We start from the raw sequence: 14,666 nt of genomic DNA, 5'->3' as shown, positions 1-14,666 counted from the left end.
TTCACCCAGTTCGTTTGCCAACCTCACTCTTCAACCTTCATCATCGAACTTTTCCATCCGAACTATTCGACAACTTAATCATCATCTTCGCCTTGAGCGCTAGCGGTTGACTTGAGCGATCTCTGTTTCTTGATAACTCGATCCAGCCTGTATCCAGACGCGATTCACATCCAAATCCATCAGCGAACTCAATCCTCGATCCTTCCTCCAGGTGCACAAAGATTAACCCACAGACATCTTAGGATACAAATTGATTTCAGAAGAGATAAATTGATTTCAGAAGAGATATCATCAGGCTCGCTGTGGATACATTTGGCATCGAAATAGACCAAGGTGGCCTGCTGATACTGTGGATGTAGCTTGAGGTTGTTGGGATTGGTCAACTGCTGAGGCTGTTACGGGCGGTTACTTGTTGTTCAACTATTTTTGCGGCTTCATCGCTGCCATTTGTACATTTTTCGTCGTGTTTTTCTGCTCTCTTTCCAGATTTTTTGAGCTATTGAAACCAGAACTTGATTCCCCATATCTCAGTACGAAAACAAAGATAAAAAATAACCTTGGCTTTGTACGGTCGCATTACCTGGCTCAAGCCTGTTGCGTCTACTGAAAACTGGGTGTCGTTTGCCACCAAATCGTGCGACAGTTGAGGGAGACCATCACACCATATATACGGAGTCGAAAACCAAGTACGACAGAAAACGATACCAACAGTCCACGAAATATTTCATCCCTTCTCCAGTACCTCCTGGCTGACTGCCCAAAGGCTGGAGTTCACCAACATTGACGTGGTTAAAATATTGCCACGATGACTTCTTCCGTTTTCTTCAAGTTCAAGTCGCAAAAGGAGCCCACCCGGGTCGAATTTGACGGCACCGGAATCTCTGTGTTCGAGCTGAAACGTGATATTATTATAAAAGGTGGCCTGGGAGATGGAACAGAATTTGATCTCAAAATATATAACGAAGATGGAAACGAAGGTATGTGCCAAACAGACGTAGAATATTTCTTTACTAACAGTACAATAGAGTATACTGATGACACCACAATAATTCCGAGGTCCACCTCGATCATCGCCCGCCGCTTACCACCCATAAAGGCTGGAGCGGGCAAGGCGGCTCGCTACATGTCGGGAAAGATGCCAGTTAATGCAAAGAATTCGTCCAGGAAAGAGATGCCTACTGCTAAATCCACCTCAAAGGCAGCCGTGAGCTCCAACTTTGCTCCCAAAATGAACGATGCAATGTCTGAGGAGGAACGTATGGCTGCCATGTTTCAAGCACAGAACGAGCAGTGGTCCGCGCAACAGGACGAGATGGCGAAGTAAGTTTTTATCCCCTATCTCCAAAAACAATCGCCCAGTACTAACCTTCTACAGCCAAACACCGATCGCCCGTTCTGGTGGCAACAAAAAAGGAGGACCACCCCCCAACGTCCCAGATCACGAGCCGCCTACGGGGTACGTATGCTATCGATGTGGAGAGAAGGGACACTGGATTCAAGTATGCCCAACGAATGACGATCCGAACTTTGACAACAAACCACGAGTTAAGCGAACCACAGGAATTCCTAGGTCGATGCTGAGGACAGTCGAGAAGCCAGTCGCCCTCACAGGCGACGGGATGGCGGATGATGTGAAAGCTCTGTCCGGCGTCATGGTTAACGCCGAAGGCGAGTTTGTAGTTGCAGAGCCGGACAAGGCTTCTTGGGAGCAGTTTCAGGCAAAGACGAAGTCGTCTGCTGCGGCGCAACAAGCAGCTGCATCAGGTAACAAGGAGTTGCAAGACAGAGGATTAGAGTGCCCAATCGACAAACGCATGTTCATAGACCCAATGAAGACGCCTTGTTGTGAGAAGACGTATTGCAATGATTGCATAACTAACGCACTCATTGAGAGCGATTTCAAATGCCCTGGTTGTCAAACAGAAGAAGTCCTTATTGACAACTTAAAACCTGACGAAGAGGTGTCTAAGCTCATCAAGGATTATGTTGAAGAGAAAGAAAAAATAAAAGAGGCCCCAAAGAGTCCTAGCAATCCCGAATCCGCATCAGAACAAGCCTCAACCGAGCCAACTGCCAACAAGACCGGATCCGCGTCGCCAAAACCCGGATCTCCTGCTGTTGTTTCATCCCCAAAGCCTTCAGATTCAGAAAAGCCGGCAGAGAAGTCACAGGTAGTTAACCCTACTGGATCCGACTCTAAGAAACGCCCTGCAGAGGATCCCCTTGAGAATCCCAGGATACCAAAGGGCCCTAAGGCGATGCAACAGCAGGAAGCGCAAAGGCAGGCAGGAATGCAACAACAGGCCATGATGAATGGCATGAACCCCATGCAAGGATTTCCAAACGCACCCTTCGACATGTCACAACAGTTTGGGAATGCGTACGGTATGGGCATGGGAATGGGCAACATAAATATGAATATGATGAGTGCGTACGGAATGATGAACCCGATGATGAACCCGATGATGAACCCGATGATGGCCATGAACGGCTTCCCGATGAACGGCGGATTTTCCGGCATGAACATGAACATGCCTAACATGAATGGACCGTACGGTGGCGGATATGGGGGTGGTATGGGGAGTGGAGGGGGTTACAATAATTCAAGGCCGAATATGCCATCAGTTCAACCAGGTGAATTTCCAAATCAACAGAAGACGATTTTTGCAGGGAACTTGCCAAATGAGGAGGACAATGCATATTTCAGGAACCCCGTCAACCCTCACCGACACCAGGGACGACAGAAGAGAAGCCGTCCAAGTGATTTCAGGGAGCTCTAGTTGGGAGGAATAGTTTTCGTAGGGAGGGTTTAGTTAGCTAATACTGGGGTCATTTATAGATTACTGTATAATAAAAAATAAAATTAACTGAAATGCTTGTTCAACAGTGATGACCATTAATTTTGAGTATTTATAAGTATAGGTGCTGACAGAAGCCCAAGTAGAAGTGCTCATTGCCCTCAAGGTCAAGGTGACGCACTAGCGCCGACGTAATCGTTTATTTGGCGTTGTGAGGTTTTAAAAATGTGAATCCACGCCCGTGCGCGCGTATAGCCACAGCGTGGTTGTGGCTTGGTTAATGTGGCTGGGTTTCAGTGACGCCCGTAACCCCTCAGCCCCTCTCTTCCCCAGCGAGTAGTTTCCTAGGCAGCGAAGAAATCGCCAGGCAGTAATCAATTCACAAAACAATTCTTTATATACGCTCCCTTAAAGCGTTAACTGTTCGAGTGTTGTTCTTGAACGACGTCACGATACTCGAAGCTGAAAGGAAGCCATATATCCCGCAAAGCCCAACCAAGAGTACCCCTCCATACGACGCGAATCGAAGTTCCACGCCGCCTCGAGCACTGACGACGCTTACCCAAAGTCCGATTCGCAACTACTGGCATAACTTCCATCCCAGCGACCGAACACCAATCTAGATCCAACGTCCGGTGCGAGAAGCATCCCCGGATTACTCGCCATGAATGTCATCAAGCTCCAGCGGTTCGTTCACCCGATTGCCCCGCTTTGCTGTCCTTTGTTTGCGCCTGACTGACGGAATTCATTACAGGAAGTTCCCGGAGTTCCAGCAAGATGAGATCTTTGGGCTCCAAGATGCTTTCCGCAAGTTAGATGAGGATGACAAAGGTTACATTGACGAGGGAACGGCGATCAAAGCCACCCAACAGAGCGAGAGGCAGCCGTACGACGTCGTGAGGCAGGCCCTGAAGGAGGTCGAGCTTGACTCGTCGCGGAGAGTTGAGCTGGAAGATTATGTCGGCGTAAGCATTCATACATACTACCATGGCCCATTTAGTTGCTAACTCGAGCAAAGTTGGTTTCCAAATTGCGCGAATCGTCTCCGGCGCAAAAGCGAATGTCAACGGGACCATCGCGCCCAGCACCACCCTCATCGCAGAAGCCTACTATGGGGCATGCGTCGAAGCCGAGCGCCAGCGGTCGTATCCAGGTCCAGGGCTCGTCTGCAAACGTTACACACACCATCAATGAGGATGAGCGAACCGAATTCACCAGGCATATCAATGCTGTCCTTGTTGGCGACCCGGACGTGGGACATCTGCTACCCTTCCCTACGGACACATTCGAGATGTTTGATAAATGTAAGGATGGATTGGTGCTTGCCAAGTTGATTAACGACAGTGTCCCCGATACTATCGATGAGCGAGTACTCAACAGGTCAGGAAAGAAGATCAAGACATTGAATGCGTTCCACATGACGGAGAACAACAACATTGTTATCGAGTCGGCAAAGGGCATTGGTTGTTCGGTTGTCAACATTGGTAGCGGAGATATCATTGAAGTCCGCGAGCATCTGATCCTGGGATTGATCTGGCAGGTTATTCGGAGAGGTCTGCTTGGGAAAATCGATATCAAGCTACACCCGGAATTGTACAGACTACTTGAGGAAGATGAGACCCTTGAGCAGTTCCTGCGCCTGGCCCCCGAGCAGATTCTCTTGAGGTGGTTCAATTACCACCTGAAGGCAGCCAACTGGCCAAGAAGGTAGGCGTCCCATCTCCATGGATACAGTTGGTTAGGTTTAACGCTGATCAGGGTAACCAACTTTTCGACCGACATTAAGGATGGTGAGAACTACACTGTCCTCCTCAACCAGATCGCACCAGAGACATGCAGCCGCTCACCGCTCCAAACACGGGACCTGCTGCAGCGCGCAGAAGAAGTGCTGCAAAATGCCGACAGATTGGAGTGCCGCAAATTCCTTAGCCCGACATCTCTTGTTGCTGGAAACCCGAAGCTCAATCTCGCATTCGTCGCTAATCTCTTTAACACTCACCCAGCATTGGACCCCATTACTGAGGAGGAGAAGCTGCAAGTCGACGATTTCGATGCGGAAGGAGAGCGCGAGGCAAGAGTTTTCACTCTCTGGCTTAACAGTCTGGATGTCAACCCATCTGTCAACTCCCTCTTCGATGATCTACGAGACGGCACTGTTCTCCTGCAGGCGTATGACAAGGTTATCAAGGGTTCCGTGAACTGGAAGCACGTGAACAACGCTCCAGCCTCTGGGGCCGAGATCTCGCGATTCAAGGCCGTGGAGAACACAAACTACGCAATCGAGTTGGGTAAACAGAACAGGTTTTCGCTGGTCGGGATCCAGGGCGCAGATATCACAGACGGACAAAAAACCCTTACACTCGGACTTGTGTGGCAACTGATGCGGAAGGATATTTCCGAGACTCTGTCTGACCTGGCACAGCGCATGGGCAAGCGTGAGATCACTGACGCAGAGATGGTCAAGTGGGCCAACGATATGTCTCGCAAGGGTGGAAAGAGCTCCGCCATTCGTTCGTTCAAGGATTCTTCCATTGGCACTGGTACTTTCTTGCTTGATGTTCTGAACGGGATGAAGAGCAGCTACGTCGACTATGATTTGGTTACATCTGGCCGCACCGAGGATGAAGCGTACCTGAACGCCAAGCTGAGCATCAGTATCGCAAGAAAGCTTGGGGCTACCATCTGGTTGGTTCCCGAGGATATTTGCCAGATCCGCAGCAGATTGGTTGTTACATTCATTGGTAAGCAATATTCCTTCTTCTCTACTATGCGATATACTAATTTCCTCTAGGTTCCTTGATGGCAACGCACGACAAAATGTAAATTCTTACCACCAAGCATATTATAGTCAAATATTTTATGCTCTCGAGCCTACTTGCAATAAACAGTTTCATTAAAAAGAATATTTTCAACCTGTGCTTGCTCCAAGATTTGCCATTTTCGAAAATAGCATCGTCCTGAAACTCTTCCTATCCTCTGCCGTATCCCATAGTAAGATTCCCATAAAGTAGTTATCGATTGCTTCTGTGATATCTCACTATGTTATATATGCTATTGGCCAATACGAGGCATGATCACCAGCAAGGTTCATAGACGACGGGTCTTGGCAAGCAATAGTTGGGATTATTCATAATTTGCATTGTATTACGAATTTGAGTTAAACCATATGCTATAGAACCATTTTGAGAAAAGCGCCACCACTTATTCTCTGGCACCGAATACAGACTGTTTAGGAAACCACCAGTAATTACTCTGCAGTGTCCAGATCATCGTGGACTGGGGGAGGAGACTCTGTGGCCGCTGAGAAGTTAGCCATGAAACGATGCGCTTGTATGATGGAAATTACCATTTCTGTCGTTACCGTTAGTGCCATTCTCACGGATGTCATCACGTTCATCCTTCATCTCTCTATCCCTAGACACAATTATTAGCAGTTATTATTGGCCATTGGTAACAAATACGAACCTATCATCAGGGCTGCGGGATCTATCCCCACGGCGGTCATAATCACGCCTATCATCCTTGTTAGGAGAGTAGTCGCGGCCACGGCGAGGGGACGGAGAGCGGCGGCGAGGGGAGCGACGTCCACCTGGAGCACGCTCACGATCCCTGCCAGTATCAAAGCGCCAGGAAGCAGAAGGTGGAGTACGGGCCCACTAGTATAACGTTAGTCATGAGGTACTCTGGGTCAGGAGGTATGCTTGCCTCAATCTTCAGTAAATCATCCCGTCCAATGCGCTTATTGTGCAGCCCATGATAAGCGTCATCGGCATCACGGCGACTCTCATACTCGACAAAGGCAAACCTGCTTTTGTGTCAACCATATTAGAAGTGCGTACAGAATGAGAGACTAGATACTCACAGGCGGCTTGCTGCAGTTCGAGGAGCTGGAATGTCACACCGGACGAGACGCCCATAGCTGTAATATGCCTTGTCAGTACTGGAATTTCGCAAGGGACAGATGTTGATGAGTCCAATAAATGAGTAGGAGCTTGTAAAGGCCAAAGCTGTCGCGGTATGGACGCCTTCCCGTGCGGAAGGCCAGTATGGGGACCACTCCTGTGCCGTGATGCGACTGCTCGATCGGAGGAATGGGAAGATAGGGTTGAGCGGAGGCAGGACGTGAGGAAGCTGACAGCGAAGTCTCGAGGGAGGGTTGAGGACGAGGCAGGGGATCATCGGACTCGAGGCTGATCATCGAGTTTTCGACTTTTGTTGGTAGACGTACCGTTCGAACTCGTACGCAAGGTCTCTAGCCCTGGTTCCGTGGCCGAAGCCTGTCACGTAGAGGGTTGTTCCGCCGCCACGAGACATGTTGATGGATCTCGATGGTTGAGTGATCCGAGGTGGCCGTTGCTGGCTGAGTGAGTATTTTGTTCGGAAGGGTTAGAGCGGGCCAAGAGCCAATGCAAGCTCCCAGTGAGCACCCAAATAGAACCTCCCAATTTAAATTTAGCAGTCGAAGTTGTGTCGTTTATTGAGGTTGGATTGCAATATGCGCTCGTAGGAGCTTATGACGATTATGGGGAATGATGCGTTGGAAGGAGGGATTCGGTATGTTGACGGACGATAACACAAGTAAGCTATGGATAACGAGGCGGTGCCGCCCCATGCACTATCCGTTTGCAGCTGAAATTTGTCGCCTCAGGCATCAAAGAGCCAGAGTTGGCAGGCAGCCACGTGACTTTCCGTCGTTGGCAACAGGACGGCTCGGATGCACCTTGTTACGAAGATAATCCGGTCGTCGGCATTGTTGACTTCCTCAGCCTCTTCTAGCCGTGGACAGATGGTATTACTTGCTTCAGTCCAGAGTATCTCCACCCACGCCAAATCACACCCTCTCCACTCTAAGCTTCTGCGATGCGACTGACTTCGACTATACCTTACTGTAAACCACTCACGAAGCTCGACCTAGAACACCACAGGCTCATCAGCCTTGCTAAATAACGTCTACTTTCGCCGTGCCACTCTGGATGGCCCAGCATCTAGACCCTTCAAAAACCACCCTTCGACCCAGGATCATCGGAAATTTTACGAGGGCCCGACGCTTTCAGATCCACGCCGAAACCATTGGCCACCCTGCAACCTGGGATTAATGTTTTGGAAACCCAGCAGTGCTGCTCGAACTACGACCCGTGGAGTGATTGCTTAACCAATCGCCACGAGATGTCAGACGTATGTTCCTCATGCTCTCAGCCCTGCTACGGAATCCCTGCTAACGTCAACCGCAACAGCCAGCAGAGAGGGCGTTAAAGCCCAAACCGAGCCTCATGGTCCTACAGATGCAAGATTTCTTTTCGCAACCGGTAACCGCTGCGTTCTGCGCTGGAGGTGTTGCAGGTGCCGTCTCTCGAACTGTTGTCTCGCCGCTAGAGAGACTCAAGATCTTATACCAAATCCAGGGTGCTGGTCGTCAAGAATACACACAGTCGGTCACGAAGTCATTGGCTAGGATTTGGCGTGAGGAAGGATGGAAGGGGTTTATGAGGGGCAACGGAACAAACTGTGTCCGTATAGTGCCGTATTCTGCCGTGCAGTTTGGTAGCTACAACTTCTACAAGAAGGTACGGATGTCCTCCTATTGACTGCTACTCGCGACTCACTAACTGGCGAATAGTTCTTCGAGCCAACACCAGGTGCCGACCTCTCATCGTTCAGGCGATTAATATGCGGAGGAGCCGCTGGAATCACATCTGTTTTCTTTACATACCCACTTGATATTGTCCGCACCCGCCTTTCGATTCAGTCAGCTTCATTCGCCGCGCTTAGCAATGTTCACAAATCCAAGTTGCCTGGGATGTGGAGCACTATGGTTATGATGTATAAGACCGAAGGTGGCATTCTTGCTCTATACCGAGGCATCGTACCCACTGTTGCCGGTGTTGCACCCTATGTAAGTTCAAGCTTCAAAACTCTCAAGCCCCGTTATTGACTAGCTGCAGGTCGGCTTGAATTTTATGACTTATGAACTTGTACGGGAACGCTTTACACCAGAGGGTGATAAAAACCCCAGCGCCGTACGCAAGCTTGCCGCAGGCGCAATCTCGGGGGCCATTGCACAGACGTGCACATACCCATTGTAAGTTCAGCATTGACTCCTTCTTGTGGAAATCCTAATCTTTACCAGCGATGTCCTACGGCGACGCTTCCAGATCAACACCATGTCGGGGATGGGCTATCAGTACAACGGGGTATTCGACGCCGTGAAGGTAATTATCGTACAGGAGGGCGTCAAGGGATTATACAAGGGCATCGTCCCGAATCTACTCAAGGTTGCGCCCAGTATGGCGAGTAGCTGGCTCAGCTTCGAGATGACGAGAGACTTCTTGGTAGGTCTGAACACTGATGTTTCAGATATCTGAATGGTTGGGGGGGGTTGTGGTGGCATCGTGAAGCTGCTGGTGGTGGTCATTCGTCACATAGAAAGCGGTATACAAATAGACGACGGGATTTTATAGATGACTTGTACAAAGCCATATTTGATATAGAACTATATACAGTAATAGAACAGATTATATGTACTGTTTTGGTAGAGAAACAAGAATCGGCAGAGAGTAGAGGAGGAGAGGCCCGTGAGGCGGGTTTGACATGCCGGCAGGGGTTGGCAGCTAGCGGCGCTAGCGCATTTCTTTGTGTTTTCATGCCTAAGGCACCTCAGCTTTTTCGGTTAGGTTTTCCGCGCGCGCACATTCTCAATTTCTCCCAGCGAATTTGTTCGACAGCATCACCAACCCGACGACAACGACCAGTTTCGACAAACCGCAAAGATGGGTATGTTACCAATCTTCGCCTTCGTATGCAAGTGAGGATCATGAAGTTGTCAAGAAATGGAACCCTCCAGTTTCGCCGCAAGGTGTCTCTGGGGGAGGGAACTTTCTTCTCGACCTGATCTTTGCGAAGTACTTTTTCGAGTCGCAAGACCGGATCTTACAAAGAGCATATTGAACATAGGCTGATGGGAGGTTTTTCTAATAGGTATCGATCTCGACGCACACCATGTCCGCAGCACGCACCGCAAGGCGCCCAAGTCTGACAACGTCTACTTGAAGCTGCTCGTCAAGCTCTACCGCTTCTTGGCCCGTAAGTCCAACTCTCCGCCCATCATCCCAAAGAACAACAGAGAGGAGAAGGATCAGCAAGCTAACAACACCACGGCACAACAGGCCGCACCGAGTCCTCCTTCAACAAGGTCGTCCTCCGCCGCCTCTTCATGTCCCGCATCAACCGCCCCCCCGTGTCTCTCTCCAGGATCGTCGCCAACGTCTCCGAGAAGTCCAACAACAAGACCGTCGTCATCATCGGCACCGTCACCGACGACAACCGTCTCCTGACCGTCCCCAAGCTCAGCGTCGCGGCCCTCCGCTTCACCGCCACTGCCCGCGCCCGCATCTTGGCCGCCGGTGGTGAGATCCTCACCCTGGATCAGCTTGCTCTCCGCGCTCCTACCGGAAGCAACACCCTCCTCCTCCGTGGACCCAAGAACGCACGTGAGGCTGTTAAGCACTTCGGCATGGGTCCCCACAAGCACAAGGTACGTTTTTCCCGTTCTCGTGACAGGCAGGTGGGGTTTGGGGAATATTTACTCACGCATCCCCGCAGAAACCTAAGGTCGAGTCCAAGGGCCGCAAGTTCGAGAAGGCTCGTGGACGTCGTGCGTCGAGAGGTTTCAAGGTCTAAGCGCGTCTTTTCTGACGACGTTGGACTTGAGGCTGGTGGTGGGGGGGGGTTACGGGCTGGGATTGGCGTGGGGGATTGCACTCTGGCGTCAATAGTTTGTGTCCGAGGGGTAGGAACAACCCTTCTTGCTTTTTGCTTGATGGGGCGAGTAGAAATGAAAATGAAAACTACAAGCTTACCTTTATTACTGCTTATGTCTGGTTATTGGTGTGATTTGTGAGCTGTTGTAATTGTAATCTACTCGTTGAAATCCATACCAAATTCTTCAAGAACTCTTGTTGTAAAAATCGCATGTTGGAACCTTACAGATAAGGCACCCATACATATCGATGCCCATCTCCAATCCATCCATCTACCCAAATTTATTAACCCGCACACATCCGCATCACCACCAGCACCTCCTCCATCTCTACCCACACCCCAACAGTTCTCCAATCCTTACGATAGCTAGCCACAAGCTGCACGAAACCCCACCTCACCACCTCACCACCTCACCACCTCACCACCTCACCACCTCACCACCTCACCACCTCACCACCTCACCACCTCACCACCTCACCACCTCACCACCTCACCACCTCACCACACACAAACCGCCAAAATGCCCTTAACAACAACAACAACCTTTGAATCCCTACCTTGTTCGTCCCCCCCCCCTCCCCACCTCCAATCTAACAGTCGAAAAAACAGACATAGACCCCCCCCCCCCCCCACCGCCCTCACCAGCGCCCGCGAATTAATATCCTCCTCCCTCCCCATACCTCTCCCAACCCACCCACGTCTCCCCCCCTGCCCCTTACTAAACGGCTTCGACCCCTCCTCCCGCGCTCCGAAGAAGCTAAAAGCGATTAACACGACCCCCTACGAATCTCTCGATACGCCCTCTCCAGACACCTCGGTGGAAGCGATCGAAAACGCCCTGAGACTCTCGGGGATAACTTGTACGTATCTTCGACTCCGGGTGCGGCGGCTGCAAAACCTCGAGAATGGTGCAAAAGCAAAGGAGGAGTGGCTTGCTGCAAACTCGCACACTGCGGGGGTGTTGCGGGGTGTGGAGAAGGAGCTGGCAGAGGAGAAGGAGGCCATCGACCTGGTCGTCGCGGAGAGGAGGGATACGCAGGACCGTGTTGCGGCGGAGTTGCAGGTTCTTGAATGCTCATGGAGAGCGGGTGTGGCGAGGGTGTTGGAGACTGCCGTGGCGGCTGAGGGGTTGAGGAGGGAGAGGCTTGCGGTTGAGGGGGCGTAGAGGCGCGAAGATGGGGGGTGTTGGCGCTGGGGTTGAGGGGGGTGTTGGGGGTTGCGGGTTGCGCGCTGGGGTTTGGGCGTTTTCTGGGAGGGGATGGCGTCGATGAGGGGATTGGGGTTTTGGTGAGGGGGGGGGATAATACACGTGCTGGCGCTGGTTGATACATGGGAGTGCTGTATATCATGAGATGTCAGGTGGAGATATGGAGGATTCCCTCCGGAGGGGTGTCCAAATATAAAAAGACACATAACACACACACACACACAACCTGATCACAGATACTTGGAACGGAGTGTAAATGTAACATAATCAATTAACCTCTCGAAATCTCGCTCCTCTATGCCTCTCTGCCTTCTCATCTTCACCCCACCTCATCCTCTTCCCCATCATCCTCTTCCCCATCATCCTTCCCCTCCCAGCCCATTTCTCTCCTTCCACACACTCACCCATCAAGAGTAGAGTATCCCCCATCTCACCCACAACACTCTCTGCACAGCACCGAAGCTACAGCGCTCTTTTCACCCCCCCCCCCCCCCCCAACGCCGTGTAAAAAAAAACACACCCCAGACCGCGGTGCCTCAAAAACAAAACAAAAACACACACACTTGCGACTCCCCCACCACCTCGTCCACCTCCCTACGTAACCAACGGATCCACCCTCTCAACCCCCTCAACCCCCTCATATCTCTCCCTCCTCATAATCCCCTCCACCGGCCCCAGAAGGCGTTGAAACCCATCCTTCCCCAGCGTCGCCACCTTGACATCCGTGTCGCACACCACACTCGCCGCGCGGGGCGCTTTATTCAGGAGGGCTAGTTCGCCAAAGTAGTCGCCCTTGCGGTAATTCTTGACGGGCTTCTCGACGCCCGTTTTGTATGCGCTCGCCTGGCCGTCTTCGAGTAAATAAAAGGCTTCTCCGTCGTCGCCTTCCTTGATGATCGTGGAGCCGGCGGAGTACTTGCAGGACTCGAGGGCGTCGGCGATTTTGGAGCGCTCGTAGTCGTTGAGGGAGGAGAGGAGGGGGACTTCCGCGAGGAACTTCTCGTACATCCGGCGCCGGGTGAAGGTGTAGTCCATTAGGATCCGGCGGAAGGTGACCCGATCAAGCGCCCAGAGCACGCAGTCGTTGGTGGCGGAGATGACGGTTGCGTTGCGGGGGGCGCCGTACATCAGGGCTAGCTCGCCGAAGGTGCCGCCGACGGTTATGGTTGCGACTTTTGTGCCGAGGCCGGAGGGGCCGGGTTGGAGACTGCCGCTGGGGTGGATGTAGATGTCGAAGGAGCCGGATTCGACGATGTAGAAGTAATCGCCTTGGTCGCCTTGGGAGATTACCTGGTTGGGGTTGTCAGGACATACTTTCAGACTACGGTGCTGGGGAAGGAAAGGTGAGGGGGGGAGGTAAAGTGAAACTCACCTTAATATTCCTAGCCGGAATCGGCTTCTCCACCAACGCCCCAATAATCATGCGACTCTGCTCATCATCCAGCGCCCTAAACAGCGTATGCGCCCCAATGGCCGACTTCAGCCTCTTCAACTGCTCCTCCGTCTTCGGATAGAACGGCGGCGTCCACTTATCGCTCGCCGAGTCGGTGGGGTTCATCGACTCCGCTGACACCGAGGTGCGGCGACCCATCCCGTAATTCGAGGGGAAGCCGTCGGAGGAGGGCTTGAAGGAGGAAGGGGCCCCGTCACTGGTGCCGTTGCTGCCGAAGGGGTCCGGCGAGGTCTTGGAGCTTGGGAAGGTGCCGGTGGTGGGGGAGGCGACGGCGTCGCCCTCTTCTTCTTCTTCGACGACTTGGTTGATGGGGCGCGTGGGGAGGGTCTCGGTGCCTGCCTTTGGCGGCTCGTGGGCGTCGCTGAAGGGGTTCGAGCCGTGGCGGCCGGGGAAGGTGTGGCCTGGCATCTTGTCGCTAGTTCTTGGGGTGTGTGTGGGTTTGTGGTAGTTAAAGGGCGAGGTGGTTTCCCTTTAAATAAGGCCCAGTGGTGGTGGTTCAATGGGGCCGGGTTCGTTTGGAATGTTCTCGAAAAAGTACAGATCCTCAGGTGGCAGGTGGCCTTGAGGGTGCTCTTTTTTTTTGGGGGGGAGGGTTGTTTGTGGAAGGGGGGTTGATGGGGAGAGGGGAGAGGGGAGAGGGGTGAGGGGTGAGGGAGAGGGGTGAGGGGTGAGGTGTGCCGATCTTGCGACTTGAGCGTAATTGCGAGGTCTTAGAAAGGCGTGTGGGTGTTCGTGAGGAAGTGACACAGAGGTGTGAGTAGAGTGGACTGCTGTTGTCGACTGGGGGTTTGTGTTGGTGAGGACTGGTTTTTTTTTTTAATGAACGGTTGTTGTCTGATTCTGAGGGGGGGGGAGAGGGTTAGCTATGGCAAACAAATGACGTGTGGGACAGGAAGCTAGCTAAGTAGGTAGGTAGCAAGCATGAACGAACGAACGCACATCTGTGTGGACTTATTGTCTCGGTGTCACAGTTCGGATTCCGGCAGTTAATCGGTCGGTCAGTGTGCATACGACAGTAGGAACAAAGATTGTTGGTTTATTGGAGTTGTGTTTGGGGAGTTATTTTGATGATTCTCGATGGTTTTTGATGGTTTTTGTGTAGAGTTTGAAGGATAGTTGGTGGGTGGGTTGTGTGTGGGTGGCGTAGTAGGAGTTGGTTAGTGGTTGGTTAGTGGTTGGTTAGTGGTTGGTTAGTGGTTGGTTAGTAGTTAGTTGGTTGTTAGTTGATTGTTAGTTGCTTGTTAGTTGGTTGGTTGGATGGAAGAGAGAGGATGAGTTCACCAGTAGAGAGATAGTAGAGGGGGTTGTTTGGTTTGTTTGGGTTGTTTGGGTTGTTTGGGTTGTTTGGGTTGTTTGGGTTGTTTGGGTTGTTTGGGTTGTTTGGGTTGTTTGGGTTGTTTGGGTTGTTTGGGTTGTTTGGGTTGTTTTGGTTTGTATGGGTGAGCGTGGG

General features: G+C 51.6%; 7 protein-coding genes across 7 annotated transcripts; 5 read left to right on the top strand and 2 right to left on the bottom strand.

Moving 5' to 3' along the window:
- The first annotated feature begins 1 nt into the window (after nt 1).
- VC83_06226 (uncharacterized protein) lies at nt 2–2,879 on the top strand. The gene is made up of 3 exons (XM_024469829.1): nt 2–977; nt 1,026–1,320; nt 1,376–2,879. Exons 1-3 carry the CDS (start codon nt 806–808, stop codon nt 2,778–2,780), a joined length of 1,872 nt encoding a protein of 623 aa, XP_024324086.1. The 5' UTR covers nt 2–805; the 3' UTR covers nt 2,781–2,879.
- Nucleotides 2,880–3,063: 184 nt separating this feature from the next.
- On the top strand, nt 3,064–5,686 carry SAC6 (fimbrin). The gene is made up of 5 exons (XM_024469828.1): nt 3,064–3,485; nt 3,553–3,763; nt 3,817–4,505; nt 4,557–5,539; nt 5,590–5,686. The coding sequence occupies exons 1-5, from the start codon at nt 3,463–3,465 to the stop codon at nt 5,619–5,621; spliced, it is 1,938 nt and encodes a 645-aa protein (XP_024324087.1). The 5' UTR covers nt 3,064–3,462; the 3' UTR covers nt 5,622–5,686.
- Nucleotides 5,687–5,914: 228 nt separating this feature from the next.
- Nucleotides 5,915–7,354, bottom strand: VC83_06224 (uncharacterized protein). Its single transcript, XM_024469827.1, has 6 exons — nt 7,027–7,354; nt 6,661–6,717; nt 6,504–6,606; nt 6,264–6,454; nt 6,145–6,212; nt 5,915–6,098 (listed from the first exon to the last, which is right to left on the bottom strand). Exons 1-6 carry the CDS (start codon nt 7,110–7,112, stop codon nt 6,046–6,048), a joined length of 558 nt encoding a protein of 185 aa, XP_024324088.1. The 5' UTR covers nt 7,113–7,354; the 3' UTR covers nt 5,915–6,045.
- A 213-nt stretch (nt 7,355–7,567) lies between these two features.
- On the top strand, nt 7,568–9,319 carry VC83_06223 (uncharacterized protein). Its single transcript, XM_024469826.1, has 5 exons — nt 7,568–7,973; nt 8,033–8,362; nt 8,416–8,691; nt 8,741–8,877; nt 8,926–9,319. The coding sequence occupies exons 1-5, from the start codon at nt 7,965–7,967 to the stop codon at nt 9,158–9,160; spliced, it is 987 nt and encodes a 328-aa protein (XP_024324089.1). The 5' UTR covers nt 7,568–7,964; the 3' UTR covers nt 9,161–9,319.
- A 163-nt stretch (nt 9,320–9,482) lies between these two features.
- Nucleotides 9,483–10,649, top strand: VC83_06222 (uncharacterized protein). The gene is made up of 4 exons (XM_024469825.1): nt 9,483–9,569; nt 9,774–9,878; nt 9,962–10,329; nt 10,398–10,649. The coding sequence occupies exons 1-4, from the start codon at nt 9,566–9,568 to the stop codon at nt 10,473–10,475; spliced, it is 555 nt and encodes a 184-aa protein (XP_024324090.1). The 5' UTR covers nt 9,483–9,565; the 3' UTR covers nt 10,476–10,649.
- Nucleotides 10,650–11,076: 427 nt separating this feature from the next.
- VC83_06221 (uncharacterized protein) lies at nt 11,077–11,738 on the top strand (the record flags this gene model as incomplete). Its single annotated transcript, XM_024469824.1, has 1 exon — nt 11,077–11,738. One exon carries the CDS (start codon nt 11,077–11,079, stop codon nt 11,719–11,721), a length of 645 nt encoding a protein of 214 aa, XP_024324091.1. The 3' UTR covers nt 11,722–11,738.
- A 544-nt stretch (nt 11,739–12,282) lies between these two features.
- Nucleotides 12,283–14,392, bottom strand: VC83_06220 (uncharacterized protein). Its single transcript, XM_024469823.1, has 3 exons — nt 14,156–14,392; nt 13,136–14,056; nt 12,283–13,053 (listed from the first exon to the last, which is right to left on the bottom strand). The coding sequence occupies exons 2-3, from the start codon at nt 13,622–13,624 to the stop codon at nt 12,358–12,360; spliced, it is 1,185 nt and encodes a 394-aa protein (XP_024324092.1). The 5' UTR covers nt 13,625–14,056; nt 14,156–14,392; the 3' UTR covers nt 12,283–12,357.
- Nucleotides 14,393–14,666: the final 274 nt, after the last annotated feature.

The sequence above is a fragment of the Pseudogymnoascus destructans genome, assembly GCF_001641265.1.
Source record: "Pseudogymnoascus destructans isolate 20631-21 unplaced genomic scaffold scaffold_10, whole genome shotgun sequence".
In the NCBI taxonomy this organism is placed as follows: Eukaryota; Fungi; Ascomycota; class Leotiomycetes; order Thelebolales; family Thelebolaceae; genus Pseudogymnoascus; species Pseudogymnoascus destructans.
Note: the sequence above shows the minus strand (reverse complement) of the source record. Positions and strands in the feature narration are given on the sequence as shown.

Excerpts from the sequence above, each read along its gene's own strand:
- VC83_06226 (XM_024469829.1), top strand. The coding sequence starts at position 806 with ATGACTTCTTCCGTTTTCTTCAAGTTCAAGTCGCAAAAGGAGCCCACC. Across the intron at positions 978-1,025 it reads TAACGAAGATGGAAACGAAG|AGTATACTGATGACACCACA; the intron begins GTATGTGCCAAA and ends ACAGTACAATAG. Across the intron at positions 1,321-1,375 it reads CAACAGGACGAGATGGCGAA|CCAAACACCGATCGCCCGTT; the intron begins GTAAGTTTTTAT and ends AACCTTCTACAG.
- SAC6 (XM_024469828.1), top strand. The coding sequence starts at position 3,463 with ATGAATGTCATCAAGCTCCAGCG. Across the intron at positions 3,764-3,816 it reads AGCTGGAAGATTATGTCGGC|TTGGTTTCCAAATTGCGCGA; the intron begins GTAAGCATTCAT and ends ACTCGAGCAAAG. Across the intron at positions 5,540-5,589 it reads ATTGGTTGTTACATTCATTG|GTTCCTTGATGGCAACGCAC; the intron begins GTAAGCAATATT and ends AATTTCCTCTAG.
- VC83_06224 (XM_024469827.1), bottom strand. The coding sequence starts at position 7,112 with ATGTCTCGTGGCGGCGGAACAACCCTCTACGTGACAGGCTTCGGCCAC. Across the intron at positions 6,455-6,503 it reads ATGATTTACTGAAGATTGAG|TGGGCCCGTACTCCACCTTC; the intron begins GCAAGCATACCT and ends ACGTTATACTAG. Across the intron at positions 6,213-6,263 it reads TCCCGCAGCCCTGATGATAG|GGATAGAGAGATGAAGGATG; the intron begins GTTCGTATTTGT and ends AATTGTGTCTAG.
- VC83_06223 (XM_024469826.1), top strand. Across the intron at positions 8,692-8,740 it reads TTGCCGGTGTTGCACCCTAT|GTCGGCTTGAATTTTATGAC; the intron begins GTAAGTTCAAGC and ends GACTAGCTGCAG. Across the intron at positions 8,878-8,925 it reads CAGACGTGCACATACCCATT|CGATGTCCTACGGCGACGCT; the intron begins GTAAGTTCAGCA and ends AATCTTTACCAG.
- VC83_06222 (XM_024469825.1), top strand. Across the intron at positions 9,879-9,961 it reads GCTCTACCGCTTCTTGGCCC|GCCGCACCGAGTCCTCCTTC; the intron begins GTAAGTCCAACT and ends ACGGCACAACAG. Across the intron at positions 10,330-10,397 it reads TGGGTCCCCACAAGCACAAG|AAACCTAAGGTCGAGTCCAA; the intron begins GTACGTTTTTCC and ends GCATCCCCGCAG.
- VC83_06220 (XM_024469823.1), bottom strand. The coding sequence starts at position 13,624 with ATGCCAGGCCACACCTTCCCCGGCCGCCACGGCTCGAACCCCTTCAGC. Across the intron at positions 13,054-13,135 it reads TTCCGGCTAGGAATATTAAG|GTAATCTCCCAAGGCGACCA; the intron begins GTGAGTTTCACT and ends AACCCCAACCAG.